Source organism: Lissotriton helveticus, chromosome 12 (genome assembly GCF_964261635.1).
Source record: "Lissotriton helveticus chromosome 12, aLisHel1.1, whole genome shotgun sequence".
Taxonomy (NCBI): domain Eukaryota; kingdom Metazoa; phylum Chordata; class Amphibia; order Caudata; family Salamandridae; genus Lissotriton; species Lissotriton helveticus.
Window position 1 is genome coordinate 298,452,564 of NC_136073.1, and position 25,203 is coordinate 298,477,766.

The following is a 25,203-nucleotide window of genomic DNA, read 5'->3' on the forward strand; positions in this document are numbered from 1 at the left end:
GTTGCCACCCCAATACGGAATGAATGGGAAGTGAAGTCAGCTGAATCAACGCCTAACCTAGCCAGTGCCAGTTTAACCACCCTTGTGAACTGGAATCTGGTGAGAGGTAAACCGTTGTTATGTAACAGGACTCTGTCGTCGCCCCCATGCGGCCGCATTTGCAAGAATTCCCTTGTCAGTCTTACCGGGCAGTATGCCACTCCCGCTACTCTGCCTAATGGTAACCAGATTCCTTTACCCAATGGGTCTGTCTTAGATCTCCGGACCCTGATTTTTAGGACGTCCTCTGCCAAGATCAGGTCTCCACACCTTAAGCCACCCTCCCCGTCCGCCTTAGAGGAAGGTAACAATTCAGATATCCTGAGAGCCCCACAAAAAGCTAGTGTGTAGGCTGCCCTGAACAACTGAGTTTCGTATAGGAAGAAGCAAACCTTGGGCAGAACATCCAGGATATTTACCAACTTGTTCAAGTCTATAGGTCTCCTCGCATCTTTCGCTCCTGGTGTTAGACGTTCCCACCCCTTTACTGCTTTCCTCACTCTCTGGTCCTTTGTTGGGTCCGCCACCCCCTTTAAGGCAGCATAAAATGCCAATGCCGACAATTGTCTCTTCATCATCGCTACTGATTTCCCGCTAGCTCTCTGGTGCACTATGAAACCCAAGACATTCAGGGGAGAGAAAATCTCTACTGCACCTGCCCCTATTAACTAATCTTTATAAAACTGCCACAACCTCTCATACATACTCTTGGTCTTGGGGGCAAGGGATGCTGTTATCAGTTCAGGGGCTGCGGGGCACCAAGCTTCCATAGCCCCACCGGGAAGTTCGTCATCTCTCTGTCTGCTTGCGGCCAGTGTTTGCGGAATTCTGCCAACTTAAAACGGGACAAAGTGTCAGCTGCTTGGTTGTCTACCCCAGGGACATGCTTAGCAGTAAAATGTACATTGCGACGCAGACATTGCAACACTAATTCCTTCAGTAGGCGCAACACCCATGTGCATGTTGCCCTCTGGTTAATAATCACCAACACCACCGACATGCTGTCTGACCAGAATACAATGTGCCTGTTAGCGAGCATATCCCCCCACAAGTGCAGTGCCACCACTATGGGAAACAGTTCTAAGAAGGTAACATTGCGTGTCAAGCCCTGTCGTGACCATTCTTCCGGCCAATGCTGCATGCACCACCTGTGACCCAGGATTGCCCCGAAGCCTACGCTACCTGCTGCATCTGTGAACAATTCAAGCTCTGCGTTCGAAGCACTCGGTCTATGCCATATCACGGAGCCATTGAAGTTTTCCAAGAAGACCTTCCTAATGTTCAGGTCCTTCTTCACTTCCGCAGACAGCCTAACTCTATGATGCTTCGCCCTCAGCCCTGACATTGCCCTAGCTATGCTCCGGGAGAAGGCCCTGCCCATTGGTATGGCTCTCAACGCAAAGTTCAGTTGTCCTACTAAGACTTCTAGCTGGTGTAGAGTGACCTTCCTTGCTCCCAAACAGGCGTCAATAGCATCCTTGAAGGCAGTCACCTTCGACCTGGGCAGCCTGCACACCCCTTCTCTCGTGTCGATTTCAATGCCCAAGAATGTTAGACATGTAGTTGGTCCCTCAGTTTTTTCTGCTGCCAGCGGAACTCCAAGGGCTTTTGCCAGGTGCTGGAAGCCCAGCAGGGCCTTCCTGCATGACTGCGAACCCTGTGGACCCATGAATAAAAAGTCGTCCAGATAATGTACCACTGCATGGGATTTGTCTGTAGAGAGAAATAGTTCCACTGCCCATTCTAAAATCTGGCAAAAGACTCAAACACTGCACAAGCAATCGAACAACCCATGGGCATGCAAAGATCAATGAAATAATCTCCTCGGAAGGTGAAGCCTAAGAACTTAGTGTCATCTGGGTGCACTGGTAGGAGCCTAAATGCAGCCTCAATGTCGGATTTGGCCATTAAGGCCCCATCCCCCATTGCCTGCAACTTTTGGATTGCGGTGTCAAACATCGTGTAACGCACTGTGCATAAGTCTGGGTCAAGTTTGTCATTAACTGACTGGCCAGGAGGGCTAGACAAGTTGTGTATCAGGCGAAATTTCCCTATCTCTTTTTTAGGTACTAACCCCAGAGGAGAGCAAACAAGATCAGGCTTTGGCAAGTGTTTGAAAGGACCCGCTACCCTACCCAAGGCAACTTCCTTCATTATTTTCTATTCAGCTGTTTCCATGTTCTGCAACACTGAGCTCTGGTTGCGCGGGGGGACCTTGCCTGAGGTAGCCAAAGACGGGATACGGAAACCAAACGTGAAACCATTGTGTAGAAATTGGGCATCCTGCAGCTTGTCGTACTTGCTAAGGAGGTGTGTCAGCACATGAATCTTAATGGGAGTGGCAGTTTTTTCGGATGTCTGAGCGGGCCGCCCTTTAGCTGGGGCCTGGGCCAGCTGTTCTTTGGGCCTTCCTGCCTTCTTAAAACATCTGACCTCGGGGTGTGAAGGACCCCCACAGAAAGAGCAGCAGTGCTTGAATCTACACGTAGTTCCTCTTGTGCATTCATTCTTGTTATATAGCCAGCAGGCCTGTTTTTTATCTCCTGCCCCCCTGTCGCTCCGAAAGGACTGGTTGTGTGAAGGGTAACTAGTCTTAGCCACTGGAGAGGAATGAAATACCGCATACCACAAATTAATCTCGTGTTGGTCCCATGCTATGTTGGGGTGTACTGCCTTCATTTGCCTGAACTTAGTGTCATACTGTAACCACTAAGCATAGGCGGATTTCACGGATCCACGATCCGCGAATTTTGCGGATTTGCGTATTGTTGATCCGCAAAATTTGCGGATTTGCGGATTTGCGGATTGCGCTCGTGAAAGTCAAGGATGCAAAGGCCTCTATCCAGCATCACAGCTGATTTTCGACGGTAGATTTGGGAAGAAAGCACACCTGCCCAGCCTCGACAATGCTCACGATTGTTTTTGGGCTGATTTATGCATCACTGAATTTGAGCTTCAACTGTCCATCATAGTGGGTAAATGGCGGGAAGACGGTTCACACCGCAAGTGTGTGGGCGGGGCCAAACGTGCGGGGCTTCCATGCGAGCACACATGCCTCTGGTGTGTATAAAAGGTCAGAGACCGATCAGAGCAGCAGATGAAGAGAAAGAAGCTCCTGGTCACAGGAACAGCCAGGGGATTGCGCTCGTGAAAGTCAAGGATGCAAAGGCCTCTATCCAGCATCACAGCTGATTTTCGACAGTAGATTTGGGAAGAAAGCACACCTGCCCAGCCTCGACAATGCTCACGATAGTTTTTGGGCTGATTTATGCATCACTGAATTTGAGCTTCAACTGTCCATCATAGTGGGTAAATGGCGGGAAGACGGTTCACACCGCAAGTGTGTGGGCTGGGCCAAACGTGCGGGACTTCCATGCGAGCACACATGCCTCTGGTATGTATAAAAGGTCAGAGACCGATCAGAGCAGCAGATGAAGAGAAAGAAGCTCCTGGTCACAGGAACTACCAGGGGATTGCGCTCGTGAAAGTCAAGGATGCAAAGGCCTCTATCCAGCATCACAGCTGATTTTCGATGGTAGATTTGGGAAGAAAGCACACCTGCCCAGCCTCAACAATGATCACGATTTTTTTTGGGCTGATTTATGCATCACTGAATTTGAGCTTCAACTGTCCATCATAGTGGGTAAATGGCGGGAAGACGGTGCACACCGCGAGTGTGTGAGCGGGACCAAACGTGCGGGGATTCCATGCGAGTCCATGCCTCTTGTGTGTATAAAAGGTCAGAGACCGATCAGGAAGCACTAATAGATAAAATAAAGCAGGTGCTCGAGCACCTGCTTTATTTTATCTATTAGTGCTTCCTGTTAAAGCTAACTTAGCTGACTTAGTAACTATTTTAGGATGGCGCTGGCAGCTTGCCGGCGCCATCCTAAAATAGTTACAACTTCAAGCTTGAAGGCTTGAACTTTTGCCCCCCGAATCCGCCACTCGCGTATTTGCGGATTTTCGGTAAATTCGCGGGAGTTCGCGGATTGCGGATTTACCGAAAATCTGCGAAATCCGCGAGCGGAGCGGATTTGACGCTCATGCTTAGTAACCACCCTGTGCCTGGGAACTCTGAGGCCGCACCGTGTATCAAAGATATATAACTGATTATCTGAGGAGCCAGCGCGGGGTACCTCTCTACCATGATAGCAGCGTAAATGGCGAATCCTGTAATCCAATTCTTTATAGACCACTCAACCCATGCTTTCTTCTGTTTGTACTCGCCTTCTTTACCAACCCTCGTCTTACCTGGAACAACCCCTGCATTAATGAGGTCGAATACGTCAATAAATTCGCCCTTTAGAATCTTTTCTTTGATGTCAGAGGGTACATGCCAAGTTATCCCGGCAGATGGCGATAAGGTCATGGACGAGGAACCGTAAATTAAAGGGCTGTAAGCTAACGATGGCTGACTTGTCTGCAATGTTCCTCCTTGAATCTGATCACCTGCTGGCCCTGTCACATTTGCACCGTTGTTTGTTTTTTGCACCTGGGGGGACAAGGTTACTACGTTTGGGGGTGCACCCATTTCCATTGGCCCTACGAATCTTGGGTAGGCTGTGGAGAAAACCATTGCGCTGGCAGGACAATTACTAACTGCCTGCCCCTGTGAAGTTGACGCTAGCACGCCAGGGGATTGCGCTACCCCTCCCGACTGCACCCAAACATTGTGCTATTCCGCTACCCGGCTGAGCGACCACTGGGGGTAAGGATGTTTGCACCATGGGCACCTCCGCATTTGCGGCAGGCGCCACCCCCGACTGCGTAATATTAGTCTGATTGTGGCTTCCCCCAACTGCGCCTGCCTGAGGGATACTGTTTTCCTTCATAGAGTTCGGTATCAAGTCTATTGTTTCGAGCACCTCCTTCTCACCTGAGGCTGCTAAATGGGTCTCGACTGCCCTCGGCCGCTTCGAGGCCTCTTTGAACCTTTCCGGTGTGCGTCGCGCTCGCTTGCCTCGTCCTCTTTCTTCTTGAGAATCTGCTTTTGCCCCTTCTCTCATAGTCTTTAATGCCCAATCGACGCCTTTTTCTTTTGTAAACTCAAGCAGTTCCGTCAACGGCAGGTAGTCATCCCTTTTGGCCGTTGTCCCCTTGCCCTTTGTTGGCCTTTTCGGTGGCATTCTGCACTTAATAGAATAGAAAAATGTTAGACCTTCATTTTTTGACAAAAAACGCTTTCTGGTTAGCCGCCCATTTGATACCTGGTGTCTAGAACCCATAACGCCCCTTATGTGGGGTGGCCCCTTGCAATCACCCCATCTCCTGTCCTGCCCCATGTCCTGCCCTAGCCTGTTACATATCATTAAGTACAAGCTGTTTTTCATTTGAAGGACAGGGGAATACTTTGAATGAGAACTATCCTAGCAATGTGGGTAAAAGTCAGGACAACTTTGCATTGGCAAAAGGGTTATCTTTATATGGCCCTATGGTTAAGGCACACGTATGCAAATGCTCCTAGACCTGAAAAAGATGTTGTGTTCTTCATATTACATGATATGAGAGCTTATCTCGGCCTTCCCTCCCTATTGTCTAGGTGATGGAACGGGGAGCAAGGTCAATAGGGTCAATCTTGAGCTTGCTCATTCTTTCGTTGTGGAAGCGCCATGTTAGTCCAAATGCATTATTGTATTGCATAATAATTGCATTATGCATTATTACATTCAATTAAATGGATCCAACTTATCTCCATGATGTCGGATCCATAAAAGATTTTCAGGAGAACCACTACGTAAAATAGTTTAATTTAAACGCACTGTTTGTGAAAGTATCCTGTTGGGATATATTGAAAACCTGGCCTGGATCCATTTCTCGTAGGCGTACAATGGACACAAATATTTTCAACCGACCCATCACTTGGGACCAGAAGTACGACCATTTTTTTGCGCTTGCAAATGGGAGATCGGCCCGTTTGCGAGCGCAAAAAGGGTAATGTCCTCTACAAACGCTATTTTGCGAGTCACTGATTCCCAAAATGTCCTTTGCGACTTCTTAATACAATGTGTTAAGTATGAAGACAGATCTCGCTGAGGTACCGAGGCATATGCAGTGTTTCATTTCAATAACATTTGCAATCATTGTTTGCTTAGTGTTTTCTATTGACTCTTGGCTTTGCATCCCACATATTAAATATATTTCTGATGTTTATTATTTTTGACATTGAGGTCGCTTTTACTCTGAACTGAGGGCTTCAATTATTTTCACCGATATCTGTGTAATGTGAGAACAAAATCTGTTTATAGTCTCATTTATGTATCTTTTGATGCTATTAGGATCTCACTGGTGTGTCATTTTTATACATTGATCAAACTTCAATCTATAGTCTGCAGTTACCGAGCAGACCTGCTCTGCACTAACAGAGTACTGCAAGCATTCATACTGAAGGTCATTTAATATCAACAATATAGTATGGAAGACAATTAATGAGTTTATATTGAATGAAATGTGGTGCAAACGTAAGAGTGGTGTCCCAGTAATGAACACGTAATGTAAGAGTAGGGGCCTGCAGCCTTCAGTGACAATAGAAGCAGGTAACAGGAAGTTAATCTGCCCCCTTTTAGGTCCAGTCCTCTGTACCACTGTGTTTCACTAAAAGGGATCGTAAATGCTAAAGGAGCTCCTGAAGGAATAATTTAGGGCACAATATAAATGAATAGAACGAGGCTGGTTATCGTATGATTCAAGCCTATTCAACTTAATTGATCGTCATCAACAGAGAATACTTAAATGTAAACATAGATAGGTGTACACTGTACAAATCAACAACAAGATGAATTAGACTATTCACTAAGTAACCTGCACTTGTTAGTAATTTACATGCGTAATTTACTCTTACACGTTTGACTAACTTTGCTACTTTTGACTTTTTGCAAAATCTAAGTGTTAAAGTGTAGATCTACAAGTCTCCACCTCTGAAGAAGGGGATGCAGACAAATGTACGAATAAGTTACTACTGCCACAAAGAAAACAATAGTAAGCCCAGCATCAGTCATCAGCACCACTGGTACTTCAACACACTGCCATATAAATAAATGGAGTTTGGGGCTTAAAATAAAACGTCATAGGAAATAATGGTAAATTAAATTAATTTAAACAGTTAAATATATAAAGAAATATCATTTAATATTCAAAAATATAAAAAATAGTGCATATTTGTAATTGAATTATAAAATATGTTAATAAACTTATTGGCATTTATAAAAACAAATGTAATATTACGTGTTATTAATTATAGCTAAATTACTTTAAATTAATGCCATGAATCACTTTTAGTAGTTATTAGTCAGCTAGAGGCCCTAATTAAAGGGAATCCTGGCAATAGACCACTGATAGTTGCAGATTTCAACAACACATACGAACCAGTCAATGCATTTACAGAGGATGAGGATAAAAAGTGCAGAGTCCCCGGGTTGGAACTCCCTTCAGTTAAAAAATGGTCAAAAGTAGCGACCCTACTAATGGGCACAACTATTAGCTACAGTCGTAGGGCCTGCAATGGGTGAACTATGTCTGATGTTGAAGGAACTCCTTCCTTTAGAAGGGTTAAAGTAGAATTGATTGCATAATGCTAGAATCACGATTGTGGGCATTTTTGAAAGACATGGCCATGCTTTAGAGGACATACAGTGATTCTAATGCACACCATCTAACGATGGAGGGCTTCTTAACTAGGTTTCATGGGAGCCTGAGTTCTATTGATCATAGAGGCCTGCTTCTTTCGAACAATAGGGACACACTGAAGAGGTCTCAGGTCGCACATACTACGCGCTCACTAGTTCAAATCTACAGTAGAGTAGCCACAGTATTAGAACAATTGGGAGATAACACAAACTCTTTTCCCAATTCTAATGACATACTGACTATCCATGAGAAACATGTTGAGGATATAAGGGTAATAATTACCAGAGAAGAGAATGCAAAACTAGACAATTTAGAGTGACCTCTTAGTATAATAAACAATGCAGGGAGAGTAAAACTGCACTTAGAAATGCAATAAAAAGTAAGGATCAGAGTGACATCACAATAGCAAGGAAAAATGTAAAGGGGGAACAGAAGACTGCAAGGACTGAATGAAATTATGAGATGTGGAATGACCTTGTAGCTGCTGGCAAAAGTGGGGACAATATAACTTTTTGGCACATTGATGCAAATGGAGGTCGCCTGATAACTCCTTAGGTCGACTTCCATATACAGCCTCAAGCTTGGGAAGGCCATTTCCAGGGGCTATATGCCGGCCCGAAAAGTGAGTACTTATTTAGGATAGATTCAGCAATGCATTACTGCCACAATCGTTAAAACTCTAGTAATCTCTCTAGAAGAAACGCATGGGCTATATATAATACAGTATGTGGCAGGTTGCTGCGACCAGATAAAGTATCAGGTGACCTGTTTGTCGCAGAACCACATATCTATATCAATAGGTTAACCAATAGTATTCTAGTATTGAATGAAATCCTACAGTCCTGGCACAGTGTAGAAATTGTGTCAATCAATAAAAATGGAGCTACAGATGCCCTTAGTAACTGCAGACCTATTGGCCTAATCGACTGTCTCCACATAAACCTTTTGCCGTCAGATACTTGGGAATCTAATGTCATGGATGAAAAACAATAGGATTCTATCAGATCTCCAAGCTGGCTTTATGGAAAAGACAAGTACAGTAGATCAGATCTTCAGGTTTCATACCATATATTAGAAGACTGTTCATTAGAGAAGGGTAATCTATTTGATCTTATTCCTAAATTGTGGTGTGTGCTAGCTGCATAGTAACAATCATGCACAGGTGCAGTGTAGTAACTCTGGAGAATAGACAAACCATATAACAGTAAATAAGAGAGGAAGACAGGGGTGAATCCTTGCCCCAATCTTTTTTTCACTGTACATAAATGTTATGGTTGCTTATTTGGATATTCCATGCAGTGATGCCCCTAAAATTAGAACATTGATAGTTCTAGCTCTGCTCTTGGCAGAAGATATCTTTTGTAATCTATAACCCCATTAAGTCTCCAGGTCTTAGAAATTGGCTTTAGGGATTTTTGTAGGCGGTATGGGTTTGAAATGAATGCAGCTTAAAAAACATATGGTACTTAACCAATACCAGTCTTATAAGGCCAGTCCCTAGGCTGAGGGTGAAAGATTAGGACGGGTTATGGCTTTTAAATATTTAGATGTTAGCCTGTCTCGTAATATGAAGTGGTTATCTCAGAGTTTCAAGAGTACCCTAAAACTACGGAATCCATCAAAGAACTCAGGAAAGGTCGGGTCAGCAAGATCCAAAGTATAAAATGAGAGAACAATCAGGCATGAATTGTCTTCCAGGTGTCAGTAAGAAAATGCCTCAAACAGCTCAAAAAAGAGCACATTCTGCAACTGGTTTTATACATTCACTACAACTGTACTGGGATTGACTTTTTGGCTCAAATCCCCCTGATATCAACCTCCTCCTTGGACACTTTTACTCACCTGGGGTCACGTTGGACTGTGGTCCTCATCTCTCCAATCTCCCACATTTGGCCACGAGATCCTTGGAGGAAAACTTGATCCATATTTTGATCACAGAGCCCTAGCAACCATGGCCTATGCCCGGTGGAGCACACTCTGCATCTGGTTTTGTACATTCCCTACAACTGTACTGGGATTGACTTTTTGGCTCAAATCCCCCTAATATCTACCTCCTCCTTGGACCCTTTTTCTCAATTGGGGTTATGTTTGACTGCGGTCCTTGTCTCTCTAATCTCGCGCATTAGGGCTCAAGATTCTCGGAGGAAAACGTGATCGATGTTTTGACCGTGGAACCGAGCAACTATCGCCCATGCCAGGTGGAGCTGCCTAGCCAGCTATAGGGAAGATTGTTTCTGGTTTCAATGCCTCGGCCGTCACCTATCCAGCCGGAAATCAGGCATAGTTCTCCTTGTCTCTCTGCTGTGTCTCCTTCTTCCCCCGCATTCCTGATGAAACTCCGATGATTTTGACATTGATGATCGGCAAAATGTCTTTCTTCCTGGGTGGCTGCTGGGGAGATGGCAGGGGATCTCTCCTCCAGCCGTCGCCTTCCTTCCGGACCTGAGACGCAGTTGCCTTTCATCCCGCTGCACAGGAACAAAAATCAACGAGAACGCAGCAAAGAGAACTAACCGACGCTGCTGCCCTGCACCACTGTGCTTGTTTTCCTTTTTGTTTTTTCTGAGTTGCTCACCCTCCTGACTCTGCAGCTGCCTTCCTCTTCAGGGACTGCTGCCTGGGTGCCCGCCCTGACCTCCCCTGACTTGGATGATTTAGGAGAGATCGGTGACCATCAACCTTTCCTCCCACCAGAACCGACTGCTGTCTTCCCCATTCAGCTCTGCTTTTGGGAAAGTTTTAAATTCTGGCTTTTTCCATCGGATTTTTGTTCTACTCAAAATCCCACCATCTTGTTTTTGTTTATGTAACTTTAGGTTCCTTGTCCTGGTTCCTCCATCTTGCGATTTCGACTTCCCGCTGATTGATCCTTGTCACTGGTCAGCCCCCTTTGCCATCGGAGTGACTTTTGCCCTTGTAAACCTCCTCTAAGTCATCTACTCCCCTCTTTGCTTGTTTGGCCACTGTGAGGCACCCTTTCGCTCCCTCCTTCACACCCCTTCCATTTCTTATTTTCTACCCAACCCAATCAAGCAGTCCGGCACTGGTTGTGTTGATCTCTGGACCCTCTCCGGTTTTGTTCGAATTGCTTACTCTGACTTTTTTTATATCCACTGTACTACTCTTTCTCCATGACTGGTCTTCCTGATTTGATATGTATTCCAACCCTTTTACTTTTCCCCCTCTACCATCTATGCTCCTTAGGACTTATTTTCTAATTTATCTTATGCTCTAGCAACTGATGTATTAATGTAATCACTGTCTTTCTCTATGCTATGAAACTAAACTAACTTTGTAACAGTGTTCTTTTGTAACGATATCCTCATGTAAAGTGTTCTAATACCTCTGGGTCTAGCCAGCACTATATAAAACTCTTCAAATCAATAAATAAATACGTTTCCCAAATTTTAAACCAAGCAGAGTGAAACAGTTGCAAACAAATACGTTTCCTACATTTCTCATAATTCTTCAACAGAGAACTTCTCATGAACACTACCAAATATAAAAATGTAAATGTAAATGTGGGTGTATTTGTAAAGCGCACTGCGACTCCAAGGAGTATCCTGGCGCTGAAGACCGCTGGGGAACCCGTCCTGGTATTCCCTGTGAGATGGTCCCTTTCTGGGTATCTCCAAGGTGAAACCAGGCATCCCCGGCGTCTGTGGGGGGCCGTTGTAGAGATGAGGCAAGCTTAATGCCCAGAGTTGCCGAGTGTGTTCCCTAGTTAGAGTAGGCACCGAGGCGAGAATTATCGAGTCCATTTTGACCCTGGTCCACGACCCTGCCGAGTCGAGAATTGAACCCTGGTCCCGAGCCGTTCTCTGCTTACGGGTCTGCCGCCTCTAACCAGTGAGCCACACCACTCCATTGTTTCATCACATGTGATTCTGCTAAGGCAGCTAGGTGTACCCTTGAGCAGGAACAGTTGTACTAAAGCAACCTATAATTTTGTTGTGCAGGTCATTGCCTTGCCTGTGAAAAGTACATTGAAACATTATTATTTTGGGATATGAAAATGCAAGTTTATTTAGTTGATATGGGTCACTGGCTGTAGACATGAAAAACAGAATGGACTATGATGCCTAAAATGTCTTAATTAGCTAGAGTTCAATTTTCAATAGCGTGGTGCATTTAAATTTCAGATAAAAACTCTAACGGGGGCACTTCAAAGGAGGTAAACAGAATGTCAAAACAGTTTGTTTGCGTCTACTGTCTGATTGCTGAAGACTCAACTTTGTCCTATTAGACTTAAGTCTCTGAGTTTCTTGGTGGTACAGGGACTGCCTCAAACTTGATTTTAGTGTTACATGTCGGAGAACACTAGAATTACTATAGTGCACTCACCACACCCCCCCCCCCAGCCCTCAAAGCTCAAATGTAATGCAGTCGAAGATTTTAGCCATCTTGAAAATACCCAAAGTGGGTAGGTTTAGCCCAGGAACTTTACCACATTGGTTAGATTATCTCCAGGTTTTAATCCCACCCACAATCTTGTGCTCAGCATAAATGTGGTATCTCGAGGCACACACTTACAAAAACTCTAGGACCTTCGGAAGATCAAAAGAGGACTAAATCGGCTTTCTGTGACTCAAAGAGAGTCATTGAGGACTAGACCCACTCTCTCTGTTGTATCAGGACAAGAAGTAGCTTCCAAGGATCATACGACTGACATCCTTTTCAACCTATGTGGATCCTACAAGCTACAAAATGCTTTTTCCAGCAACTGCCCAGGTGACCAGGGGACCTGGACCTGGCCTGATTGTTCTGTTAATCTCTGCCTTCCATTCAATGAGTCTCTAAGTGCTTACCATGAGGTCCTGTTGACTTTAGAAGTACACTCCTCTGGTGGATTCAGACTTGGAGGTCTAAAGTCAGAAGGTAACTTTTTTTGACTAGGGCGAACCTGGTTGATGTATTTGACCCCTGCTTCCTACCAGTCAGCATCAAATTCACCTTGGTCTTGTTCTACCACATTTTTTATTATACCAAGGAGCTTAAGGGGATAACAGGAACAGGTCGTCCCCCTCTCTGAATATTCGCCACAACACAGGACCTGTTCCTTAAGGTGCTATAATTGTCCCTAGTCGAACCCTCCTATATTCCTCTCAGGATTGGGCAAAGGCCTGCCTTTCAGGCTATTTAGTTTTCTGGACCAGGATCACCACTTTCAAAATATTCATTAAAAATTCACAAACAGAGAGTGCACAGTTCATCCCTAAACCTCTATGGGTCTCACCACACCCTGCTAACAAACTAGGGTGAAGGGAAAAGCAGAGGAAAAGGCTAGAACACCAAAAATAGTGAGGAAAAGAGTGGTGTCGCCTCACGGGAGTAACACCATGGAGGCTCTGCAGGAAGGTACTCGCCTTCCGCCTAGGTTCTCATCATTAGCGTACACCACTCGAACAGAAATTGTGAGGTGTATGAGAAAGAAATCAAATGGTGAGGGTGCTAGGGCAACAGTGACTGCCGGTGCACTAGACTTAGTACACTGCAGGACTGGACCCAACTTAGTGAAGGGGGGTGACGCAGAAGGTGTCACACCGCTTCCGTGAAAGTTAAAAATGAGTTATACCTTGCTGGCCCACTCAACTTTATTCTTGGCTGTGAGATTACTCATAATTAAAACGCCGACATGTTTTGTTGCCAATTAGAAAGACTTACGGCAACTTCTTCAGGGCTTTGGTCTGTCGTTACGCCCTGCACCCATTCACTGGTGTTCCTAAAAAGTTAAATATATAAACAGGCCCTCTCTTATTCAATGTTTGTTAAATGACTGGCTGACTCACTCTTTAGCAACGACACGTGCCCAAAATTGAGCACTCAAGTATATATCACAACCCATTTACCTTTACACCTACTGTTGAAGGCATACCTATACCTCCTTTCAGGTAGTGTCTGTGTCCCTTATTATGGATATTTTTGCTGCGAGCTGCTCCCGTCAGTCTCTGTAATGATTAAAAACACAAATCATGTTGTTACCATCATGTGCTCGTGTTCTGGACCCATACATTCTGGTCATGTATTAGAATGTCATTGTCCATGCTCGCCATGTACCTACATGCAAAACCGTCCCTTTCAACTTCCTTGACGGTGGCTATAGAGTCTATTGCCCCATGTTAAATAGATATTAATGGCGTTATGTCATCGCTGTTTTAAAAGTTTACATGTGTATCTGGGGCGGCTGTCCCACAACTGCTAGTTCATGTCCAAACGTGCCGCTCGCACGCTCGTGTGGGCACATGTCCCTGTGTGTGCTTAGCACGTGTATGTTAACCGGCACACAGACATCGGCAAAAAATCATATGTCCGTTAGTCGACCCACTTAAGCGGACGCACTGTTGTCCCCCTTACCGCATGTAGAGCTGGAACCGGGCATTGTCTCGGCAGCACCCGGCTCCTATTGCGGTTCGATTTTATACGTAACTGGGACATGCGCGGCGTCACAGTGTGGAAAAGCTCCTCCCGGCCGAGAGAGCAATTTGACGGCCGCCATCTTGGAGTGTCTCCGGACTGTGCCGTGTTCCCTTCTATTGCCTATGTGGTCGTTAATAAATATTATGTTGTCAAGGTGTTGACCAGTTTGTTACTTATTTTTTGTTTGTGTTTTTTTATTTTTAATTACCACTAGTGCGTGTCTACTGAGTTTCAATAGTGCACCCATATCTATGTTGCACCCTATAGGTACAACTGTGTGTTGGATTTGTTCACATTTGATTCTGCTCTGTTAAACTGGTACTGCATAGCTACCAAGTGGACATTCCTATAGTCATGTAACCTGATAGCTAAGGCATTGAGTAATGAACCCTGTGTCCTTAATCGGGTTAGTGCCCATACATATATAGCAGCTGGCGTATAGCTGAGTGTGTAAACTTACTGAATATTTGGCGATTTACAACACTCTCAGCTATGTTACAGATGTTACGCTAACAGGTACATTTATTTATAAACTAGGTGAAGGCCCCTCTGATCTTCTAACACACGGAGTGAGGCACTTGGAAGATAATGCTCCGTGTGACTTGCCCAGTGTGCTAGGTCGGTATGAACCCTGTGTCCTTACTCGGGTTAGTGCCCAATACATATATAGCAGCTGGCGTGTAGCTATGTATGTAAACTTACTGAATGTTTGGCGATTTACAACCCTCTCAGCTATGTTACGGACGTTATGCTAACAGGTACATCTATTTATAAACTAGGTGAATGCCCCTCTGATCTTATAACACACGGAGTGAGGCACTTGGAAGATAATGCTCCGTGTGACTTGCCCAGTGTGCTAGGTCGGGCCAATGCAAGTTACATGTATCTATGTAGCGGCTGTCATATAGCTCTGTGTGTACACTTGTTAAACTTAAGGTGAATTTAGCTAATAGTCCAGATGTATCGTAGTCGAATACATCTATTTGTGTGGGATTAGACATCTACTTTGCCCCATTCAATAAAATCATTCAGGCCCATCTCATCCGCTTTCTCTTGGTATATCCAGCGAGCTTCTCTGGTGCATAGTTTGCGTTCAATGCTGAACTGGTCACCTTGCACTTTTTCCAATACTACCCATCGGAGTTGTTTAGGACTGTGTTGCATTGTTCTGTAGTGTTGGACCAGTTTGGTGGTTAGTTTTCCCGCTCGTATGGTGCTTAAATGCTCCTGTATCCGAACTTTCACCTTTCGTGATGTTAACCCAATGTAATGCAATTCACATGGGCAAGTTAGTCTGTATATCACATTTGTTGAATTACAATTGCTGTATTTATTCAGGTGCCACGTTTGTTTACTCCTCAGAACCACCGTTTTAGTGGTGGTTGTGAATTGACATACCGAGCAAGTCCCACAAGGATAGTGTCCATGGGGGAGGTTGGATTCTCTCACTGTAGTTTTTGGGCGTGTGTGTACCAGCCGGTCACGGAAGTTGGTAGAGCGCTTGAATGCAAACCTTGGTTGCGGCATAGTCATATTTTGAGTGCTCAACAGGTGCCAATGTCGTCTGATAATCTGGCGTGTTTGAGTTGATAGAGGTCCAAACGTGGTTACTACTGGTATACACTCTTCACGCTACGTTCTAGTAGTGCTGGTCGTGGAGTGTTTAGTGCTTGTTTCTGCGCCTGCCGAATGATCTTTTTGGGATACTCTCGTTCCCTCAGTTTAGTGGCCAACTGTTGTGCTTGCTCTCTAAAGTCATCAGTTGAGGAACAGTTTCTCCGATATCGTAAAAACTGTCCTACAGGCAGGTTATCTCGCAGGGCACGTGGGTGACAAGAATTATAATGTAATAGTGAATTCTTGTCTGTTGGTTTTTGATGAACCCCTGTAACCAGCTTATTGTCCTGGACACGGATGTCCAAATCAAGGTAGGTAGCCGATGTTCTGCTCTTAGTCCATGTGAATCTCAAGCTTGGGTCTAAGGTGTTTATCCAGCTGAGAAATTCCATCAGTAGATCCTCCGTTCCCCGCCAGATACACAAGACATCATCAATATATCTCTTCCAGAGGATAATATTCCCCTGGAAGAGATTGATCTCATGATTGATGTAATGTGCCTCAAATTGGCCAACATAAATGCATGCTAGGCTCGGGGCAAATGTAGCCCCCATCGACGTCCCAGAGACTTGTAGGTAGATCTGGTCTTTGAACGCAAAATAGTTGTTAGTGAGGGCTATCTCAATGCATTGCATAATGAATGTTTGTGGCGTATCGTAAAACCATTCGCATTCCCTCAGGGAGCGCGCTGCTGCCACCAGCGTCGCCTCCTGAGGGATGCTGGTGTACAAAGACTCTATGTCTATGGTGACCAATCAGTTCTCATGTTCGTCATAGACAACATCTTCCAAGATTTTCAACACATCCGTAGTGTCCTTGACAAATGATGGTTGTGTTACGACACATTCTCTAAGAAAAAAATCTGAGAATTGCGAGAGGGGTTCCAATAATGACTGTATACCGGAGACGATCGGCCGCCCGGGTGGGGGTCGTTGTGCCTTGTGTATTTTCGGCACTATATAGAATGCCGGCATTCTAGGTTTTTGATTGACTAAGAACTCAGCTTCTTTGTAGGTCACCCATTTTTTCTCTTTAGCCTCCGCAACTAATTTTGTAATGATGTCTTGTAGTTCTTTTGTTGGGTCCCTAGCTAAGGGTTTGTAGTTCTTGCGGTCTCCTAGCAGTCGTTGAACTTCGATATCATAGTTTGTAGTGTCCATGACCACCACCGCTCCACCCTTATCGGCCGGTTTTATGGTGATGGCCATATTCTTTTCTAGATCTCTTAATGCTGCCCACTCCTTTGTGCTCATATTAGTGTGGGAGTTCTTGTTCGTATTCTGTTCCAATTTGGTGATATCTTGTAACACTTTCTGTTCAAACACAAGTCTTTCATAATTGGCAACGAAACATGTTGGCGTTTTAATTATGAGTAATCTCACAGCCAAGAATAAAGTTGAGTGGGCCAGCGAGGTATAACTCATTTTTAACTTTCACGGAAGCGGTGTGACACCTTCTGCGTCACCCCCTTCACTAAGTTGGGTCCAGTCCTGCAGTGTACTAAGTCTAGTGCACCGGCAGTCACTGTTGCCCGAGCACCCTCACCATTTGATTTCTTTCTCATACACCTCACAATTTCTGTTCGAGTGGTGTACGCTAATGATGAGAACCTAGGCGGCAGGCGAGTACCTTCCTGCAGAGCCTCCATGGTGTTACTCCCGTGAGGCGACACCACTCTTTTCCTCACTATTTTTGGTGTTCTAGCCTTTTCCTCTGCTTTTCCCTTCACCCTAGTTTGTTAGCAGGGTGTGGTGAGACCCATAGAGGTATAGGGATGAACTGTGCACTCTCTGTTTGTGAATTTTTAATGAATATTTTGAAAGTGGTGATCCTGGTCCAGAAAACTAAATAGCCTGAAAGGCAGGCCTTTGCCCAATCCTGAAAGGAATATAGGAGGGTTCGACTAAGGACAATTATGGCTTGTTCTACCGCAACTATTGACTCTCATTGGCACTTAATGCTTCTTTTCACTATTTCTACATTACAAATTATGGATTTTTATCATTTTGGTGTAATTTTGTTTAATACATAGTTTTATACTGTTTTTCTAAATCTGTTTTGGGATGTTACTTTTTTGCATTTTGACTTTATTACTGTTTCTGTACTGCATAAATACTTTAGACATTGCCTCTAAGCTAAGCCGGTATACTCTGTCATACCTACTAGAGGGTTGAGCTCAGGTTTATTTAGCGACCTTGGTGGTTAATCCTGACAAGGATTGCAGCTATTACTCTAGGTAGGCATTTACTCCCCTCAACTAATGTTGCAGGGATTCTGCGTAGTCACAAAACAATGCTTGGGATTATGGGACCATTGTAGGCAGGGAGTGAGCCATCCTACCACCTGAGTATCCATGAGCTACAGTGTCTCACTTGCCCTCCTACTAACTCACAGAGGCACAAATAATTAGACACCCCAGAACACAACACTCCCGGCTCTCTCTCAGGAATTACGGTTGCAGGACACACCTCTTTGCTTACACACTCGCACTAGTTCACAATAAGTTCAGACAGAGACACATGGAAAGTTTAAAATGTTTATTTTAACTATCGTGCTCTAGTATGCAGTATAAGTACCACAACAAGTAGGAAAATGCCTAACACAAAGATCGTTAGCATAGCTAGTAATCCGTAAATCATAAACAGAGCTGTCATTCTATACAACAGTGTAGCCTAATCTTCCTGCCCTTCTACAGAAGCAAAATTAATATATATACATCAGAAGATCTCTGGGTGTTAGAAGCAGACCCCGTACCTCAGTATACACAGATGAAAGCTATACATCCCAGATGTTATCACGGTCCTTTTCCTCGAAAGTTCCCTCTCCAAGTGTATGTTACCTATCTGTGCATACCTATATGACAGAAAGTACGTGTTCCCAAACAACAGCTGTATTTGCATGTTCTGTCTAGGTGCTAGGGCCTGACCAGAACAGTTGATCAACCTTTTCTACATGTTCAGACTAAATCCCAGGAGGAAAAGATCAGAGCGCAAAACAAGAGCATGTTTTGTGGCATAAAACAAAATAGGTCTGCACGGTAACATGTACAAAGCAGAGGACAGTTTGCAACGTGCTTGTGCAAACATTGGGAAAACAACGATGGTCCTGCATGGGATTTATGACTCTAATAACTCAATTTCTTACAACAGATACATGCTACCACCATCTTAGAACGGACTGCAAAGTTAGTACACAAAAGAAAGGAGCAGCAGTGGGATCCATTTCTGCTCATGATATTGTGACTATCTATGTGGCTGAATTGGGAATGCTACCATTTATGCAGATAGCAACCACTTTAAATCTAACATAGGAAGCTGCTTTTGATTGATGATGCCCTTATGATCTGGAAGTGGCCGTTAGCTACTTTACAATCCTTTGCTGGATTAACAGATAAAATATGAACATGCAATTTGCTTTAGAACACAATATCCCTAATATTAATTTTTTAGACTTGATGATCCTGGTCTTCTACATCCGCCTCACAACTGTTTTTTTTTAACTAGAACAGCCATCATTCCCACAACCTTAAGGATAATCTACCATTCAGACAATTCTTACAGATCAGGCATAGCTGTACCAAAAAACGTACTACTTTAATGAGGGAAAAACCTCAGCCTGGAAGCTTCTAGCTAGAGATCACCCTTATGGACTTGTTATAAAACAACTTAGAAAAGAGGTTGGCATAATGATCGGAAGTCTTTACTCACTGTGAAAGAAAAACTATAGGGCCTCAATTGGCATGAGTCACCACACTTGACATCAAAAAGATTATTTTAAAGGATTGGAATCTGTTACACAATGAGAATTTTCTGTTAAAAATCCCCTTGTGTGCTTTGAAAAGAGGTTGTAATCTATGTGATATATTAGTACGAGCCTACAACGAACCCCATAACTTCATGGTAGCTGCTTTGCGTGCAATACAGCATGTACTTTAACATCTTGTGGTATTAATGGCAGCACTTTCAAACTCTGCTACTAAAAATGTAGTTTATCGCATTGAATAGCCACGTGGTATGTATTATATTGGGAAAATGTCACAGGAATTGGGATGCTACATATTAAACCACCAATCAAAAATTTGATTTAGTGTACCTTTGGTTGAACATTATCAATTGAAAAAATCGTCTAGCATATGAAGTGAGATGTGTGTACTTCAAGTTGTTCAAAGTACCCTCAGGAGAATTGATGTGGAACAGTTACTGAACAATTAAGGGGACTAAGTGGATATGACAACCTAAATCTGTCAAAAGGGTCATAACTCACTTGCTTCCCTGAAATAATCTTGTTTCACGAACTGTTGCTTATTGCTTCATTACAAATTGCGGTTTTCCATCTAGGTATACCCCATACATGTGACTGACTCTGCTCGTGTTTTTCGGACATGCGTCAAGTATTGGTATATAACCTTAGGCATATTAGGCATCCCTTTAGTGGCACGCTGTGACTTCCTTTCTTCCCCGCCTTCCCTGCTTTAATTTGCAAGAGCATTCAATTGTCAACATAATGTATCTGTTTTTCAGCATTTGCATTAGAGTACGTTACTCTTTCTATTTATTTTGTCACTATTCCCTTTCAAGATAGTGACACTGTGGCTGTCTTAAATTCATGCACATTTTATTGGGTGCGATATGTCGCTTTTCAAAATGGTGCTACATTCGGCCCTCTTAATCAGCTGGTCTTCAGTTAATTTATTGATGCTCTTTTGATTACTTTGGTCAATGACTATACATTCATGTATCCACTTCCCAGTACTTTCCAAGGTGGTGGGAGCATTTACCCGTAATTAACAAGTCTGATCCCAAAGACGAGTACTTTAAATGACTGAGCAATTCCAGCATCCGCTGTTGTGTTTTTGCTACCCTGCGTAGTGGTCCAGATAAGGTGATGTTTTTGAATGAAACTCATAGACCATAGTTTGTAAGTGAGGTTTCAATATTCTGGAATTGACATACTTTAATGGGGAGACTTAACAACCTCTTTGCACTTTTTCTATTGTTGTTTTTCGGGCTCCTTTTTGTTATAGTGTATATTACCTGTTTCCAGAATATATTATTTGAACCCAATGTCGTTTCTCAGCATAGCAATTATTGTACTTCTACTTTTGGCATTCAGATAAGATGGATTGTTTGTTGCTGATTTGTACAGAGTATGCCTATCTCGATTTACATTTATGCATTCCGTATAAAGATGATCAATTCAGCTGAGAATGCTTGATTCATACAATACCAGCCTTCCTGTATTCATTCTAATTGTTTCCTAAATTATTCCTTTGCAAGTTCCTTTCATACCCAGTCCCCTGGACATTTATTGGGTTGCAATATTTGTGTTCAATTAATCAGTAGAGGGGTGGCTCAAATCCACTACACCCAAGAATAGAGAGAGCCCTCTGCAATTTCTGCAGTACCAGGCCAGACGGTTCCTCAGTGGATGGGGAGTTGTACAAGCTGTTCTAATGCATGCAGACCTGCTGTCTTTCCTGATGACTCTCTCCACGTGTGGAGAGGCTGAAAGTAGGCTTGTGAGCTGGGTCTCCATCATCTTTCAGTGCATTGGTCTCACCACACATGCATCCAGTAGCAGATCAGAAGAGCAGATATTGTTAACTTGCATTTACCTGCAAGGTTTAGTACATTAAGAGTTTGTTCTAGGGGTGGGTGTTGAATTCTGCTCCGCTGGCAGACTTAACAGAGTTTTGCTCACTTAAGATTATGCGTATAACATGGAGTTTCGGCCAAATTCCACCAACCGCCGCATGGCGTAGTTTTTTCTCACACGTGACTCTTCAACATTAAGTTTGTGAGCAAGAATTGGTGTCCCCTAGTGTGCTTTTAAGCTCTAGGAGGGCAGCCGCTGAGATCTTTCCCAATGTGGCGGTCCCAAATGTTAGTGGTAAGAAAGCTGCCTCACAAAATCTACTTGAGCGGCAGCAAAACCAACTCGAGAAGCAGCGCCCTCTGGCACGCTCGTGGTGCCATATGTGCAGATATTTCAGCATGGAAACATGCACCCGGCACTAAACATTAGCATGAGAAGCACGACATGCCGATTACCGCCTGTTTGTGGAACTCCACAGACTCTTACAGAGTTTTCATGTAACTCTGTGGAATTCTGTGAAATGAAACTTTGCGAGTTTCGCCGATCCCTACCTAATTCTCTTGTCTCCGGCAATCATATGTATTTCTATGGCGTCACTCCATGAGTATTCTGGCCTACCAAATCCTCAACATATCTTGGGAATTATATCACTTAGACAAGATCCTACTTCATTCTAAGCCCTGGCTCAAGGTTGACTTGAAACATGCTTAGACACACTGCGTCGTTGTTTTGGAGCGCCTGTTATGTGACTGGGCATATTGAATTAAAACTCTTGTCTGATACAATCCATATATCTCTGAATACTAGTCCTAGGAGGTTTGGGCTTAAACCTCCCCTGACGGGAACACTGTTGTTCTTTTGTGCAAAACCTAGGGAGCAAAAACCATTTATCTAGAAACCAGAGTGACTGTGAGTACTGTATATGATTTTGATTCTCATCTGAAAAAGTGTTTACAGGTTTTGCATTATTGAACCCTGACCTATAATATGTATGCTTTCCTCTCTCTAGCTGAATAAGCTTACACGATCATTAAATAGTATGAGAAACCTGAGTGACAACCTACTGAAACAGGAAGAAAAGAAGGTTAAGAGGAGCCTAGCAAAACTTGCCGAAGTTTCGCCACCCTCAGCACTCTATAAAAGCTTAATCAAGGTACTGAAGCCGAGTTAAAGTCTGAGGAATTTCCAATAACATGCAGCCTTAGAATTACCATCCGCTTTTCCCTATTCCGGGAACAGTCCACGTGTAAAGACCACACCATATTGGGCTTCATCTTATTTGTAAATCCAGTGATTTGACAGTCAGTTGAATTAATTTATTGCATCATGATATCAGCATGATAGTCAATTTTATAAGTGCCTGTTGAGCATTACAACCCCACTACTAATGGCAGTTTAAAATTAGAAAGAAGTACTTCTAAACCTGAAATCCTGGTGGAAAATATGTGGGTGATGATTTCCACACATGCACATTTCCCTATAAGTCCTGTTGGAAATTCCAGCCCAGATGGTATTCAGCAATTCTGAATAAACCTATCTTATAAATCCGATAAGGGTATTGTTTTGACTTATTCTGGATGCTCCCTTGTGTCTGGACAAAGCTGTACTTCTCTGAAGACCTAAGAGTGTCGCTGGTGTTGTAGGTTACTCCATAAAAAGGATCTGCTCTCCATCTAAACTGGGTAACTACATAGAGTCCTTGCTTTCTTTTTTGCACATGTAGATATGGTAGTTCTGGCGGGTTCTGTCCTTTGCTACGGGCAAGGTAGGTGGTGAGTTGGCCTCAGGCTGCCCCTTAAAGGGAGTATGTTTAAATTGTTCAAGCCTAATATTTGTGTGTGCCCCATGCATGTCAGCTTGAAGTTGCTAAGAGACATCATTTGGATGCATGCAACTGGACTGCATGTTGGGAGTGTAGTAATGAGATGTTTCAGTGTAAGACCTATGGCAGGGTGACATAGCTCTTTTGGCAGACTGAGGAAAACAGCCAGGGTCATGTACATGTGGAATACAGAAATATCTGATACTTTATAGACAGACAGGCAGGCAGGCAGACAGACAGATAGATAGATAGATAGATAGATAGATAGATAGATAGATAGATAGATAGATAGATAGATAGATAACAAAAGGGCAGTGTGAGAACACATCATGCACAGCAAAGCCTCACTAATGTATTTTAATGATACCAGTTGCAATAATACAGGTTGTCAAAGAGAGAGGAGTGGCCACCCAAACAGGCCTGAATCAGAGCAATGTCCAAGTACAAAGTGCCTCCAAGCACTCCAAGGCAGCAACAGGGATATCAAAGGCCTATAGCAATCATCAAATTGTTTATTCATGAGATGTCTTCAGTCCTTGTGCTGCACAGTGTTTGTCATTGTTGCAGCACCAACTCTTTTCAATTACATATATTCCTTTCTTATTGACCCTTACTTTACCATTGGATGTGCAGCAAGTTCTTTCCCAAAGCTACCATATTTGTATATGGCTTTTGGAAATTATCAGTGCCTTTTACTGAGCATGTGGAAACTATAATATTACCTATAGTGTGTGGTGATCAGGTTAACTGGGTATGTAAACATTCTCAATTTCTACTTTCTTCACGTTCTTGGAAGCATTTAATTTCTCTTGTTTCAGCGTTGCTATTGGTATAAGATGGATTCTCCAATTAGTTTCTGAAGGGCAGGATCCATGCCAGATTTTTAGCATATCCACATTTAGATAAATTTAGTTATTTAAAAAATAAGGCATGGGTCCGGCCCTACAGGACTGACATTGAGGAACCCTTGTATAATATTTAGATAAGAAGTATGGTGAGAATCAATCAATGTGTGAGGAAATGCACTAACCTTGCAATCCAGATCTAACAGGAATGATTTCAGCTTCCACACTTATTCGATACCACTGCAAACCTTACATCCAAAAAATGCAGGTTGGAAGTAGACCAAGGGAAAGAGGGAAAAAAGAGAGAAATGGATAAACCGGATATTGTCATGTTGCATATGCTTAATCTGCATTGCAGGGGCACTGACATTTAAAGACGAGAGAAAAATGTTTGTATGGTTTGGGCCTTGGGGGGGTCTAATGTTGTAAATGATATACTTGCTGACAATCTGTATCTCCAGTTCTCTATTCTGGATTGAAAGTTGATATGGTATCTACAAAGAAAATCTTGAGTAACTGGACAATATTTGCTTAAGATATTTGACTTCAATAGTATTTGATAACATAATGTGAACTTTGAGTATGTTTAATATAACTGGTTCCTAACTGTAACATGAATATCATTCATTTATGTCATATAGTTTGCAAATTCAATCATCAATCATAGATAAAAATTGACACCTTAATACTGCGTCATGTGCTGTAGTATAATTACACGCAGTCAACGTCAAAGTGAGCTTTATTCGATTGTTGACAGACAATCATGAAAGCACATAAAACATATAATTATTACAACATCATGGGGTCGATTCCGATTCGGGAAAAACTGCTCACAATAGCCGTTCGGAGCGTTTTTCCCGTACTAATCGTACCCTGCAACGTCCCCCGTATGTATGATGAAGTACGATTCGTACCAGGAGCCGTACTCCGTACGAGTCGTACAAGACACTGTACGACTCTAATCTCCGTACGATTCTCCCTCGGAACCCGCTGTACGCGACATCTGTACGGTTCGCGGCTGGTTTTTACAACCCAGCAGGTACGATATGTGTCAGGTACGCACTGTACGACCCTTTTTCTACGGGAGCTGAAAACAGCCGTAAAAGCAGAGTTTGTGCCAAAACAGGTACGGAACGGCCCCCCGGGTACGGTGCGTACCCCCCATGATCGCAGGGGTACGCACCGTACCCCTGCGATCATGGGGTGTACGAGCCGTACCCCCATTGTCCGATCGGTGTTCGA

The 25,203-nt window shown here is 43.6% G+C and overlaps 1 protein-coding gene across 2 annotated transcripts in view; it reads left to right on the top strand.

The window, feature by feature from the left end:
• The window catches only part of C12H16orf78 (chromosome 12 C16orf78 homolog), a 219,738-nt gene that overhangs the window by 75,540 nt on the left and 118,995 nt on the right, over window positions 1-25,203 (top strand). Inside the window, exon 2 of one of the 2 annotated variants that reach the window (XM_078669856.1) lies at window positions 22,304-22,447. The exons of the other annotated variant lie outside the window; for it this stretch is intronic. Coding sequence (XP_078525982.1) covers window positions 22,304-22,447 — 144 coding nt within the window. The remainder of the gene's footprint in view (window positions 1-22,303; window positions 22,448-25,203) is intronic. 2 annotated transcript variants of the gene reach the window in all.